At 52.1% G+C, this 14,395-nt stretch overlaps 1 protein-coding gene across 20 annotated transcripts in view; it reads right to left on the reverse strand.

The window, feature by feature from the left end:
• BCAS3 (BCAS3 microtubule associated cell migration factor) overlaps positions 1–14,395 on the reverse strand; it is a 487,145-nt gene that overhangs the window by 17,291 nt on the left and 455,459 nt on the right. For 19 of the 20 annotated variants that reach the window (XM_071219333.1, XM_053930625.2, XM_024573300.4 and 16 more), the window contains one exon: positions 4,445–4,612. In XM_071219333.1, the coding sequence (XP_071075434.1) occupies positions 4,445–4,612 (168 nt within the window). Of the gene's footprint in view, positions 1–3,577; positions 4,332–4,444; positions 4,613–14,395 lie in introns of those variants that run through there. The other variant, XM_071219342.1, reaches the window with a different exon arrangement.

A 14,395-nucleotide genomic window follows, 5' to 3' on the forward strand; every position in this document is an offset into this window, starting at 1 on the left:
TTCTATTTTCAATAAAAGGCAATTTTGAAAGGAATGTCTGCTAAGCAGGAATTAGTCAAGTTACTCTGAGGGGGGTGGCGGAGAGAGGAGGGGCTGTGGAAGACGGCATTCCAGGCAGAGGGGGAGTGTGTGCAGACGCCTGGCCGGCAGAGCACGCGTGCTGGAGACCCTGGGGGAGCTGGGCTGGGCTGGAGCCCAAGGGACAACGAGAGACGCGTCTGGAGAAAGGGCGGCGGCTGGTCATGAAGGGCTTTGTACACGGTGGGATGGGTGAATCCCGGAGAAGGACAGGATCAGGGGAGAGGAGTTCAGGCTGTGGAAATGTGGAGATGCCAGTAGGTGACCGTTGAGATGGTTCTGGAGATCAGCAGAGAAAGCCAGCTTGGAGATTATTTGGAAGTTATCAGTGTAGAGATGGCATTTGAGGCCACAGTAGCAGAGGAGGTTGCCCTGTACTGACTGAGGGAGAAGAAGGAAGGCCAAGAGAGGGCCTGGAGAAACGCACCCAGGGCCCACAGGGCAGGCCAGGGCAGAAGTGGCCGGAGGCAGGAATAAAACTGTGAGAGTGCGAAGGAACAGGCGCTTCCCCTGAGATCACAGCAGGTGGCTCACAGCGGGTGGCTTGGCCAGTGTGGAGGAGGGGGGTGGGGGGACAGAGTGACTTTGTGGACAGTGGAGGTAAACCAGCGAGTGGCTGCTGTGGTTGGGCAGTGCAGGGCAGGGCCAGGAGGAGAGGGAAGGTGGTCAGGGACGTTTAGGGTCTGAGTGCAGAAATCAAGAGGTTTCTCAAGTGACGACCACCATTTTCTGAGAGAGAGCGAGAGACCAGACGGTGCAGTAAGAGAGCTGAGGATGGAAGTTTGCAATAATGGCCATAAAGAAGGGAAGAGACTGATTTCAAGATGACGGACTGAGCCTGTGCACCACATTCAATGAACAGCATATTAGGTCATACTGAATAATTGGCAATCGTATGGAAAAAACATCAAAAATAAAATACAAACTCTTAGAGGGCCAGAGACCTGGGGAATCACTAAGAGAATGAAAATAGGCTACGAGCCACAGCAGTGAGCAGGGCCGTGGCAGATCCCCTCACATCTAGGTTGAGTACAGAACTCATTCACCCAGTAGTCACTGCACACCCACTCCAGGCCAGACACTGTTCAAGGCGCTGGTTTCTGCTGCAAAAGACATGTGTAAACTGAGAACAGGAGAAAGGGCAGCGGGAAAATACAGGAGGACTGCCCAGGCTCACTGGAGAGGAGAGACCATACGTCTATAGAGGCACCAATCTGAACAACTGGTGACTTCCCTTCAGCAACCTAAGTGTAAGGGCAGAGTGGGGCTGACCTCAGTGTGGAGTGTTGCTGAATGGGGACAGTGGGAGCGTGAACAGGGGCCAGGGGTGAGATGGTATTAGCAAGCGCACAACCCGGCCGGTTTAGAGCTGGCCTTGCAAGTCGCACATGTGATCTAATTAGACAACTGGTCCGCAGCCGGCAGGGAGGCCAGAGCTAACACCTGCCGCAGAGGTGAGCCGTGTTTTTAACACAGAGCGTCTCAAACTTGACTGTGCGTTAAGATCTTGGTTCAAAGCAGGTGCCGATTCAGTAGGGCTACGTGGGGCCTGAGATTCTGCCTCGATGGTGCTGCCGGGTTGCAGCCCACTCTGAACAGCAGGGTTTGCGAAGGTTTTGCTAGGCTTTGGGGGAAAGCTGCTCTGCACGGTCCAGCTTACCAGCAGGGTGCTAGAGTGACCGACAAGCCAGTACGTTGATGGCACATTCTCAGGAATTCTGCTTGATGATTGGCATTATGTTGATAGCTTGAAATCGGCTCTAGTAAGAGTTTTTGCACGACGGAAATCCCCACAGCTACAAATCAGGGCTTTCCCGCTTCCCTTTGGAGAGCTGGGTGTTAAACATTCACCAGTACATCACGAGCTAAACCGGCAGGAGAGTGAGGCCTGCTACACAGTGGGCTTCAGAGTCAGGGGTCGTGAGAGCATGCTCCCTTCCCACCTCGATAAGAGGCCAGCAGCCCCAGGGGCTATACTAAACCCAGTGCCTCCTGGAAGGGCTACAGCGACCGATCACCTCTGGTGCCCCGGAGTCCCTAACAGGACAGACGCTGGATGTCATCCTATCCTATGAGCCACCTGGAGAAGCAGGGGTGGGGGAAGAGAGGGACTGAGAGGCTGCTACAGGCCAAGGGTGACTTGCTGGAACTTCTCTCCCACGTTGCACTGTATTTCCCGGGCTATCTCTGGACAGCAGGCTGCTCCTGGCAGGGGCATGCTCGGCTGCCCTTTCAAGGCCCCGGGCTGCCCCGCCAGGCTGGCGCTTTATCTGCGGTTCTGAAATGTGGAGAGGGATTCTTGACAATGGCAGAGGGAAGCATGTTAACTTCTATAATATCTGCTTTCCTTGTCGGCCTTTAACATGGAGGCAGAGTTTTTAAAAAAAAATGAAATACACATTCACCATGGTCAGAGCAGACCAGATGAATCCCTTTCGGTGATTGTTGGGGAGGAAAATGAAATCCCTCTGCTCAAAAAGGGCGTCTCCTATTTTTTGACCCATGGGTCATGCTGTTTTAATTTCCTCTCTCATTTTTTTTAATTTCATGAACCTGCTTAAGGCCACAAAGTCTCTCCTGAATCCCTCAGCTGTCTGGCAGATGAATTGCTGCCAGTTTCACTCAGGTTACTTACTAGCTGTCTGTGCCAGGCAGAAGTCCCCAACCCTGACTGGAGGCACCTTCAGATCTGCTTGCTGGAGGACTCTGCGGTGCCCCAGGCGGCTTCAGAGGACAGCTGACCCATCACTGCTCCAGCCCCTGGAAGGGTGGCTCCTGGGGAGGGAGTGCAGCGCTGCCAGGCCCTGGCTTACGGGAGCTGGGGCTGGCCAGAGGCCACGGGGGTGAAGGCTGTTCTCTAGCTGGGCTCAGAGAGGGAGCAGTTTTCCTCACTTCGGCCGGCTTCCAAGGAAAATGGTGTTAAAACCCCAGTAAACAGCTGAGCTGCTCCTCACCTGTGGATCCAGGGAGCACATTGGCAAGATGGCCTACTGTCCACAAGCTGAAGAGCTGTTTGAAGGTGGGAGAGCGGTGGCCTGCACACATGTGCCCATGCGTGCATGCGGGAGTGGACATGGCTCTGGCAGCTTCCCTCCCTTCTAGGGAAGAAGGGGTGTGGACGAGGCTGGTCCTCACAGATGGCTGCCCCAGGGGCCTGATAAGGCGCTTCTATACCTCCAGCTAAACTGCTTCTCTCCCTCTCTTGCATCCATTCTGTTCATCTGCCAGCTATCACACTATGGGCAGGTGAGAAGTGGGCACTGTGGGGACAGCATTGCGTACAACGTCTCTATCCTCTTCCGTAGGAGCACAGGGACTAAATAGGTTGGGGAAGGAGAGAGGGAGCTGCTGACCCCCCTATCCAAAAGGCCCAGAGGACCTGCTGGGAAGTGACACTATCAGGCATTTCCAGCCCTGCCCAAAGTGCTTGGACTCTGTGTCCAGCTGGTCCTGATTCCTGCCCCGGGCTTGCAGGGTCCTCCTCTCTGGGATCCACTTTCCAGGTAGGCATGTGGGGCAGTTCACAGTGAACACAAGTGAGGGTGGGAGGGCCTGAACTCAGAGTTCCCGCTGACCTCAGGGAGCAGGGAAGAAGGCTGGGGGGAGGTCTCCCTCAGACACTAAAGCCCAGCTGGAGCGGTGACCTCTGGACAGACATCTGGAATGAAGGGGGTCTTCGGGGAAAAGAGCGCAGGCGGTGTGGGCTGTACTGTGGCTGTGTGGAGGCGGAGGCCTTCCCTAAGTGCACGCTCTGTGCGCATGCATGCGCCTGCTGGCTGGGGTGTGGCTCGCCCGTCATCTAAGGACATCTTCTGGCTGCTCCTCGGAGGAGGGAAGCCGCCCCAGTCCCCAGCTGCTGGGCCTTCTCAGAGGCAAGACAAGGGCGAAAGGCAGCATGAGGGAAAGCTGCCTGGGAGGTCAAACCATCCATGCCTGCCTCACGCTTGTTCCTTCCCAGGTGCCAGGCCCCACGGTACCTGCCGATCTATAAAGCCTCCCGCAGGACAGAGGCAGGTGTGCTGCCTGGCACTCGGTGCCTGAGGGCTGCTGGAAACCTCGGAGACTCCAAGGCTGTCCCTCCCCCTGGAGAAGGTGTCCTTCTGGGGGCCGCTTACAGAACACAATTGTGTTTATTACAACATTTTTGAATGCATCACCCCACCTAGGAGGGGTCGGTTCCACCGGGAGCTCCCCTCCACGTAGGGTTTCCCATTACCAGACGCTTCCACGGTGGACGGCGATCAGACTGCCAACTGAAGAAAGAAATGGTTTAAACAAACACACACCCTCTCCTGCCGGGGAAGCTCCACACCAGCAGGTGCCAGTTGTGACTAAGTGAGGCTAGAAGTGTGAGGCCCACCGCTACCTGTTCCAGATCCCACGACGTCCCGGCTGGGCGACTCGGCCATGGCGTCGGCGAGCCGCTCCCGCAGGCCCTCCTCGGTGTGCTCCAGCGAGGACATGTGCCGCAGCCCGAAGCCCTCGGGCCAGCTCCCGCACACCTCCAGCAGGGTCACGCTCCGATCAAAGGTACCTGCAGCCACACAGGGGACACCAGACACTGAATCCATGCTGTCAGGGGCCGTTCTGTTTGTCTGCCCACCACCAGCTCCCTGCCCCGTCCAGGGGCCCTTCTAGCTCCTCTCCAGGATGGAGGAAGGAGAGACCACAAAACAAGCAGGCGCTGGACAGACGGAAACGCTCTGTCCCTGCCTCAGAGTGCGCAGCCCTCTAGGAAACAACCTCCGTGTGGCTGGGCGAGTGGTTTTCCAACTGCTTCCTGAGCAGCTACACTGTCCCTCTGAAGTCTTCAGGGACTGCCTCAGGAACTAGGTCAAGGGCAAGGAACCTCCTTCCCAAGTTCAACCAAAACACCTCTACTTTTCTCTGATACACTAGGGCTTCCCCTCAAAATTCCTTTAAAACAGAGGTTATAGAGCTTAAACTTAAAAAAGAAAAACCTTTCTAAACCAGGGTATTCTATAACCTATACCACACCACCTCATTTTGCATTTGAACTTCAGAGAACTTATGGCGCAAAATCCAGCAGCACGTTTGTGGCCGACCTGGTTCAAGAACTCGGATCTCCGTTATTGCTATGTGATAACTACGCGTGGTGCCGGGTGGGTACTGGAAATACCAGGGGGAACGCTTTGTAAAGTGTATGATTGCCTAACCACTATGGGGTACACCTGCAACTATTATGAAATCATACCAAATGTCAATTGTAATTGAAAAAAAAAGAGAAAGAACTCAGGTCTCTGATGCTTGGTGTAGAACTCATTCTGCTGCACGGCTGCTGCACCCCGGCCACCCAAGGCCGGGGGCACAACTGGGTGCTGGGTGACAGCACCTTCAGCAAAGATCTTCCCTGAGTTTGAAGCTGCTCCCCAATTCCAAAACGTACGTGGTGCTCTGCTGAACGCCAAGATTCGATTTTACACGCAAGATCGCTTCAAAGTCTCAAGTTAAATTCTTCAACTTTATTATACAGCAAGTCTTCTGTGAAAGCTTATTTCATCCACTCTCTCTTGGAAGCAGATTACAGTCATGCTCTGTTGCTTTAAGCACATACCATTTCCCCAGCGATTAGGTAACTGAATCCACCTTGTTTATTGGGCTTGGTTCCTGCCAGCACCAGGAAGATGGGGAAAAAATGCAAATGCCAATGTTTCCCCAAGTTAAAAGTACACGCAACACACACTCTTTATCAGACCTTGCTTCTCCTCTTTGATCAGCCGTCAGAAACTATCTTCCCTCGGCAGTCAGGGCTGGGCAGCGTCAGCACACACTCTCTGCCAATGACAGGTGGTAATAGAGAGGGTGCGAGCCCCGGCCCCGGCAGGCGGCCCTGCCTCTGATAATGGCCAAAGCATTGAGGTGATAACCGTGAGTAAACACTCCAGCAGCCAGGGGCTCCATACATCAGCAAAGAGGGCCAGATAATCCTGAGCTCCGAGACCAGACAAAGACCCTTGGCCAGCCCGCAGGGATTTATATGTGTGGCAAGGGTCACTTCTGGCTCCTGAATGTCATCAGCCAAGTTGGGCTTTGATTTATCTCTTGCCTAATTGTAGGGTAGATTCCTGGTGCTGGGAGAATCAGCAGCACCTGTGAATGCGTCTCCCTGACGAGAGGCCCACCTTGGGAGTGGGTTGCAGGGGTCGGCTTCTCAGGTGGGACACTGAAGTGGGGCGTTGCCCTGTATTGCCTTCTCTCCACCAAGCAGGGCCAGGATGCGGGTCTGGGAGTGAGGCGCGGAGCAGCGGGGCTGGGGCTCCCTGCGCGTCAGCTCTCCCAGGGCCCGCCCTGTGCCACAGTCGCCCGCTGGCAGTGCCGAGTCCAGAGCTGACACTCGGTCGTCATTAGCAACGCAGGGGTGCCCAGGCCCCAACGACACACAGAGACTGATGACATAAGGTTTTGATTCTGTGACCCACTCACGGAAGGGATGTTAGGCCAGTAAGTCCCTCTATCTCCTTTTTTCCGTCTCTGAAGTGGAACTAATAACTCTTTGTCTTGTCTCCAAGGAGGGAAGAGATTGAGCAAGGCTCCTGCCAGGAGTCTGCGCTCTCTGCCGCTGCCCCACTCTCGGTTGACAAGATCAAGATCTATGGCATCATTGTTTCTCTGAAGGGTCCGCCTGGCAAATCTACGCTTACTGGTTTCCAGAAGAGCGGATTTACAATAAAACGTGGCTGTCCCTCCTCCCAGCACCGTCAGGCCGGTGGCAGCAGCTCTCGTGTGGACACGGATGTCCTGGAGCCTGGGGGAGGGAAGAGCATGGCCTTTCTTTCCCTCACTTCCCAGGAGCAGGCGCCTTCATCTAGAGAGGCGCACTGTGCTTAGAGGTCAGGGCAGGTAAGCTGATAGCAGGGCCAGCAGGAGCATCAGAGGCCCAATCAGTAAGCAAACAAACAAACAAAAATCCAGCAAGATGTTATTTATAGCAAGAAGGGCTCAGGTGAGAGGGCGGGGCCTGGCCCATGACAGACAGTAAAGGCCAGAGGGGTCTGAAATAATTTTTTTAATCACCCGAGGATATGTTTATTGATGAGAGAGAGGGGGGAGAGAGAGAGAAACATCAGTGTGAGAAACACCAATCAGTTTCCTCCTGTACACGCCCTGACCAAAAACTGAACCCGCAACCTTCTGGCGTGTGGGACGACACTGACCACCTGAACCACCTGGTGGGGGCAAATCTGCAGTAACTTTAAGACACAAAACAGTGGTATAGAAGAAAAGAATCACGAGCTCATGGAGAATGGAAATGGACCTGGGCTTAAATACAGGCTCCAACACATATTAGCTACATGGCCCTGGGCAAGTTCTTTACCTTTTTGAGCCTCCGATTCGTCATCCGTAAAAGTGGAAAAACAACACAGTCCTGCAGGGTTGTTGTGGGGACTGTCTTAGGTACCCGGCGTGTGGCGGGGGCTTTGCACGCCGTGGGTGAGCTCGTGTACACATGAATAATAACAGGCATGTGTAACTTCATGCACTTGAAGCACCATCATAAATTTTCACTGGTACCAGTCCAATTTCTGAAGCTCAGAGTCTTTCCCACTTCCTACCAGCCCAAGTTCCTTGGAGGACCGTGTGTTGGGAGTCATTCTGTCTGCTGAGTGGCATGTAAGAGAAAAACACTGACAGAAGATCTGTTCTCTCTTAGCATGGGCACTGATAGGAAGTTGTGGGTAGGAGGGTGGAGATATAAGAAGTTCCACAAAAGAGCACTCGATCATTTCTACTGTCCTGAGAAGTCACAGAGAGACCACAGCAGGGGCCTCTGCAATGCCCCCTTCCTTGACTTGCCTTCCGCCCCTCCCAGTGCAAACGAGGCCAGCGGAGGAGCTTGTGGAGTCTCCCAGCCCCGGAGAGAGAGAAGGGCTGCAGGTGTGTGCGTGTGTCAGCAGGGGCTGGGTGAAGAGGCCAAGCCCTCGGAGAGTGAGGTCACCTCTGGGCTCTTAGGCAACTGCATATCTTGTCAGCATTGTCGGCACGGCCATCACTCATCCGGCCAGGCCAGAGCCACTCCATCAGATGGGCTGGCCCTTTGAGTCCCATTACGGGGCGAAAGGGTCAGTTTCAAGGGGAGGAGACACTTAATGCAGGCTGTTTGCGAAGCACAAGATACATGTACTTAGCAGCACAGATCTTCTGCTGAAGCGACGCTCTGCTGCTTACAAAGCCCTTTCACGTTTATTATTTCAGTTAACTCACGCGTTCATCAAATATTGATTAGTGTCCACTGTGATATGAGTCAAGCGCTGTACCAAGGTATGGGGAGACAAAGGGAGCCAAAAAACCCCCCAAAACAAACAAAAAAATCCCCCCCAAAATGCTCCTTCATAAACTCTGGGAAGCTGTAATTATCACCATTTCTCAGATTTACATTTTACTGAGGCTGAGAGAGGTGAGGTAACTTAAGGTCTGTGGTTCTTCCCTGAGGCCTGCTGGGGCTCCCTGGCTTCAAGGATTTGCCTTGAGTGACTATCCAAGTTATACTGAGTGCTCCTACATGAAATCTGATTGTATAAAAGGTTCTTTACCTTTTGGAGTAAAGCTGACGAAAGCTGTGAACTCACCCCCAAAATGTATGTTTGGAATGTGAGATTATGTAAGCAATTTGGGGGTGTTCATGGGAGCCTCTGAAGTCTACCTTTGGGTCCAATGTTAAATAGATCATTCCTGGGGTGTTCTTCCCATGCTGCCTTACATTATTCTCATGATCTGCTCTCCAACCTAGGTTAGAAGCTTCCCGAGGGCTGGGTGCCGCCCTCATCTGTAAGTCTGTAATAAGCATGGGACTTTGTACATGGTGCTTGCTCAAAACATGTTTGTTTATTGGCTGATTATGAGCATCCGAGACATTTGACAGTCACTTCAGAGTCAAAATCCATTGGGTGTGCTTCCAGAGCCAAAACATCTCGTGCCAGGATGGGCAGGAATGAGATGGAGACAGGCAGGAAAGGGAGCTAAAATTAAATAAGAGAAGGAAAGAGATTATACGTGAGCAGAGAACAATGTCACGGTACCGTTCTACTGCCTTCTGTGCACTCAGTTTAGATTGGTGATTCTGACAGTTGGAAGAACCTAAGCAATCCGCCTTGAACGGCACAGGCAGCCAGCCTCATATAGGTGAGCTTCCTGCATCCTGCTTCCCAGCTCGGCATCCTGCATTACACTCTCTCCCCAGAGGAGAAATGGGTCAGGTTATTGGGTTTCACAAACCTATTGAAAGCACGCTGTGACAGCTGGTCAGCTGGCAGCTCCCGGCGCTGCCGGTGGAACACGTGCTCCGTCTTTTGTATGCCATTGTCGAGGGGCAAAGATGCCCAGAGGGTGGCGGTGGCGTGGGGGAGAAGGGATGTTCCTCTGAGCTGATAGTGTCTAATCACCCCCGTGCTATTTAGGAGACTGTGGCACAGCCTCCGTTTTGCATCAATTAGGCTCAACCCAGAGTTTGGACTTGATGAGAGCCTGTTGATCAAATTTCCAGCCACCAGGGAGCCCAGGGAGCAAGAGCCAAACTTGTAGTTGAACACTGTTCTCCAAGACATAAGCCCTTCTAGGGGAGAGCTCATGAGTATAATGGTGCCCATGGTACCTAAGACATGATCCATGGTGAAAGCTACCAGTGGAGCACCTCCCTGCCTGCTCTCCAAACTAGCTCACCAAACTGAGCCCGAGACTGGGGCTGGGGGTGGGCAGAGCTCCTTCTTCCACACTACAGCTTGGTTCACATGCGCACAGGCTGAGGACCTTAGGTTCACTTGGTTACTGTATGTGGCCGCAGGTGTATCTCACAGCATCAGCATGCACTGAGTCGTGAGTAGCAGAAAGTGGTTCGCTGTGGGAGGGTGAGAAAATATGAGGATCCCTGTGTCCTTCTCAGTTCTTTAGGGTGATTCTCAAGATAACCGTAATCCCACATGCACAGACGGGGTGCAGAGCACAGGGACCTAGACGCCCGCCATCTTCAATGACTCAGATTACCTAGCGCTCACCTAACATGTGACGATGCACCATGTCTGTCCTCTGTTCATCCATGTGGCTCTGGGGTTTGGATTTGGGGTTAGGTCGTTTTTAAAGGATCTACTATTCTAGTTCCGAAGCAAGAGAAAGGAGAGGTAGCAATGAAGAAGAAAATGCTAATGTTGGCAAGCCAGGAGATGCTGATATTCCGGATGTGGTGATGCCGCGCACACCTGTTCTCACGGGCCCCCAGGGCCCCCAGTGGAAAGGGACTGTTCACCGTCCGTCAGAGGTCCATCAGTGGGCAGCCACGTGCGGTCAACATAACAAAGGGTCCTGAGCCAGGGGAGGGGAGTTCAACAGTAACTGAGACACCAAGAATTTCTTCACAATGAACAAAGAGTAGTCATTTCGACAACTTTCGTAATTCATACTTTAAAGGTTAGGCTATAGATTATAAATCAAGATATCTAGGTTATAACCGGAATTCTCCCATTAACTTTTCTGGTTACTCTGGGTCTTAATTTCCCCCCGTACCATAGGGAGAATAAATAAGTGACTCTTACTTAAGGGGTTCAATTACACAGGGGCTACTAGTTTCAATGTAATGAGCAATAATCCACTAAGAGGCAATGGTGAAATCATGTTTGATGTATCCGAGGGTAAATGCACCAAATTTCATTTCCTATGGACCAGATAACACAGGCAGGCAGTCACACCATAAGAGTCTAAAAATAAATAAATATTCATATTTTTAATTAAAGGCATATGGTAAGCAGAAGACCTGGGTTTAAACACCTTCTCCTGCTACTGGCTCACTGTATGGCCTTGGGAAAGTTATTTAGCCTCTTTGGGTCTCGGTTTCCTGACCTACAGTAGTGGGTTTAATGGGGTCCCCCCAAAAGATATGTCCACCTGGTAATGTGACCTTATTTGCAAATAGTGTCTTTGCAGAGGTAATGGTTGAGGATCTCAGGATGAGAGCATCCCAGATTTAGGGGAGTCCTAAATCCAATGGCCAGTATCCTCATAAGAGAAAGGAGGGAAGAGGCCGTGCGAAGACAGAGGCACAGGCTGGGCTTATGCTGTGACGAGCCGTGGAACACCAGGAAGGAGCCCAGGAGCTCCCAGGAGCTGCAAGAGGCAAGGAAGAACCTCCCCTAGAGCCTTGGGAGGGAACGTGGCTCAACATCATTTGTCGAGTGTCCAAATATGAATTGATTTTGAAATTCTGGCCTCCTGAAATTTGAGAGAATAAATTTCTGTTGTGTTAAGTCACCAAGTCTGTGATACCTTGTTACAGCAGCCATAGGAAAACACAATACTGAAAACCAGGCAAACAAGTGTCTGCCTCCTAGGGCCGTGTGCACACCGGCCAGGCAGCACGTGAAAGGCTGCTCCGTGAAGTGCACAGGGCCACTCCAACCCAGGGGCCTGCCCTGGGGGGGCCTGGGGACCCTCTTCCTGGGGCCTGAGGGCTTCTGGGAAAGGATTAGAAGTGACGAAAGTGACCGGGGACATCTCTAGGCCAGATGACGAGCAGCTGGAGGGGCAACACTGGGTGGGCAACACTGGGTGGGGAACAGTCCCATCAGCTCCGTCACTAGGGCTGAGTGGTTCTGTGTCACTGCACAGCAAGGGTCATGGATGGGGAGTCACAGCATCTAAGTGGATGTGTGTCCCTGCTCCTCTGCGGATACCTGCAGGGGGCACAGTGGAGCAGGGGAAGTGGCCCCTTGAGGTCAAGTCCTTCTATCCCCTGAGCTCCCTGCACAGGGTGGGGGTAAGACATTTCAGCTCCCTCGATTCTTTAATGAGTAAACAGAATCATATTCAACACAGGTAAGGAAGACATGAGATAGGCTGCTGTTGAGGGGAATTTTACTGGTGTGAACTATCGAAAGAGCGATTCGGCAACATGTATTAAGAGCCTTTAAGAAATATGCCCGCTACTGACCTGGGAATGCCAGCTATTTTCAGAAATCTGAAGTAAGTAACTGAAGTAAGTAATCGAAGATGCCAACAAACTGTCATGCACAGAGATGCTCGCTGCCACTCTGACACGGCCTGATGATAGGGTAGGTGTTAAGTAAATTACACTTCATTCAGCGGTGGAATATTAGGCAGTCATGAAAAAGGATGTTTCTAGCAGAGGAAATTTGTACGGATAATATTAAATTTAAAAAAAGCAAAACAAAATGGTACAGTTCGTATCACTGAACAATGCAAAGGGAACAGAAAAACATTTTAAATGACTCATGACAAAATGTTATTAGCCATGGTTGCCTCTGGGTGGGTGGGTTACACGGGACTCTTCTGTTTATTGCTTTTTCTCTGTTTCCCAAAACTTCTGTAATCAGTGTAAAACAAACAAACATACATTAAGGAACAGCTGAGAGAGAGAAGAAAATGCCCTGTGACAAACACACTCTTGCTGGGACCGGGACAACAGGCCTGTGAGAAGCACTTGATGGGGGGCCCGACTGTGCGGAGCCGCCTCCCATGCACGGCCCTGAGCTTGGCCCAGCTGGGGAAGGGGAGCCCGCAGCTCCACGGCCCACACTCTTCTCCCAGTGGCCGGGGCAGGCTGCACGTGGTGTTGACTCATCCCTGTGTACATCTGACATATTTCCTTTTAATCACGTCAGGAATGGGCACCAACTTGTGTGAAAAATGTCACAAACAATTCCATCTCTCTACAGATTTTATACCTCAGATCAGAAAGGGCCAAAGAGCAGCTCTGGAAGAGTCGATTTTTAAATCAATTCCCTTTGCCTGTCACCTTTGTCCCTGTCCTGCGCTTCCCACCCCACCCCCCATCCTTTGGTTGAAGAGGACACAGTTTCCTAGGGGACACCCTTTCTTGACTCTCAAGGGAGGTCTGAGCCTCTGACACATCATTAGGTCACTGAGCAGGGCCCCTGCCTTTTGCCTGGGAGCCCACGAGTTCCTTCGTCGTTACGGGTCCCCGTGGGAGAATTTCCACCAGCTCCACACTCAGGCCTGACCTGGATGTGCCTCAAAGGGGACTCTCCTGGGCAGGATCCCAGAGACTCTTTCCTCCTCTGCTTTGAACCTGGCACAATCAAGACTTCTCCCCGTTCAAGTGGGAACGGAACAATCCTCTTGCAGCTGGACTGCAATGAAAATACCCGCTTCAGGATGCCCTGCCTGCTGCTGAGGACGGAGAGAGAACTCACGCAGCTCCATCACAGGATTCCGACCACAAGGCTCAGAATACACTGCAAGACAAGCTGTGTCCTCGGAAAAGGAGCGACTCCTTGAACGGAAGAACTTCATGGAACAGTATCTCTCAAGACAAGTTAGTACCCAGACTGGGTTTTCTAGGACAGTTCCAATTCCAAATAATTCCTTCTGTGAGCAGAACAGCTATCAGGAAAGGCAAGAGAACTAACATTTGCTGAGTGTCAGTTTTATGCCAGGCATGGCTGCTTTACACGCATTACCTCATTGAAATCACCCCAGCAAGTCTGTGAAGTTGGTGCTAGTATTCCCATTTTACAGATCAAGAAACTGAGGCAGAGAGAAGTAAAACTTGTGCTCAAGGTGACAATATCAAGGCTACGGTCAGGTTTCTGATTCTAGGTTCATCTGGCTCCAAAGCCTATACTTTCCCCATTAAAACCCACACTGAATTTTGATTTTGAAAACACGGCTATGGGACCAGGAAGGGGGTTTTCAGCTCAGCCTTCCTATTCCACAGTTTTAAAGTGGTTCTTGCTGATGGGCTGCAGGGGGCTGGGGGAACAACCCAACTAAAATCCTGTGTTTGTCCTAAAAGAGATTTCGGCGATCCGCAGGCCAGCTAGACCCGAGGCTCTCAGCAGAGGGAAACTTTGAACATGGGGCTGAGAAGTCCTGTTTTTATTAATTAAAGACGATGTTTCAAAACCATCGGATTCATCACGACTGGATTTCAGATGTGAAATCCAATACACACACAGACGTGCATGGCGTGTCCTTTTGGGATATTTTTGATTCTCCTCGAGGCTCCGCATTGCCTCAGAGGAGGCCCCTCTGCTTCCTGAGCGGGCTGAGATGTCTGGGGACCCAGCTTTGCAGGCCTGGGCCCCTGTGAGCTGCAGGAGTTTCAAAGGCCAGGGTGTGATGGGTGGATAAAGTGACTCCTGCTGCTATTTGCTTGCTTCCGCCCCTGGGGCAGTAGCTGTGGGGGACAACCGGGGGGGAACCCAGCCTGTGCCTGCTGGTCCTGGGGTTGACTGGTGTGACACCATGACCACTTTGGGCTTTGTTATTTCGGGAGTCAGCTGTGTGGGCTTTAGCAGGGTGCTCCCAGCTTGGGCAACAGGCATGTCCC

This window comes from Desmodus rotundus, chromosome 9 (genome assembly GCF_022682495.2).
Source record: "Desmodus rotundus isolate HL8 chromosome 9, HLdesRot8A.1, whole genome shotgun sequence".
NCBI classification, from domain to species: Eukaryota; Metazoa; Chordata; class Mammalia; order Chiroptera; family Phyllostomidae; genus Desmodus; species Desmodus rotundus.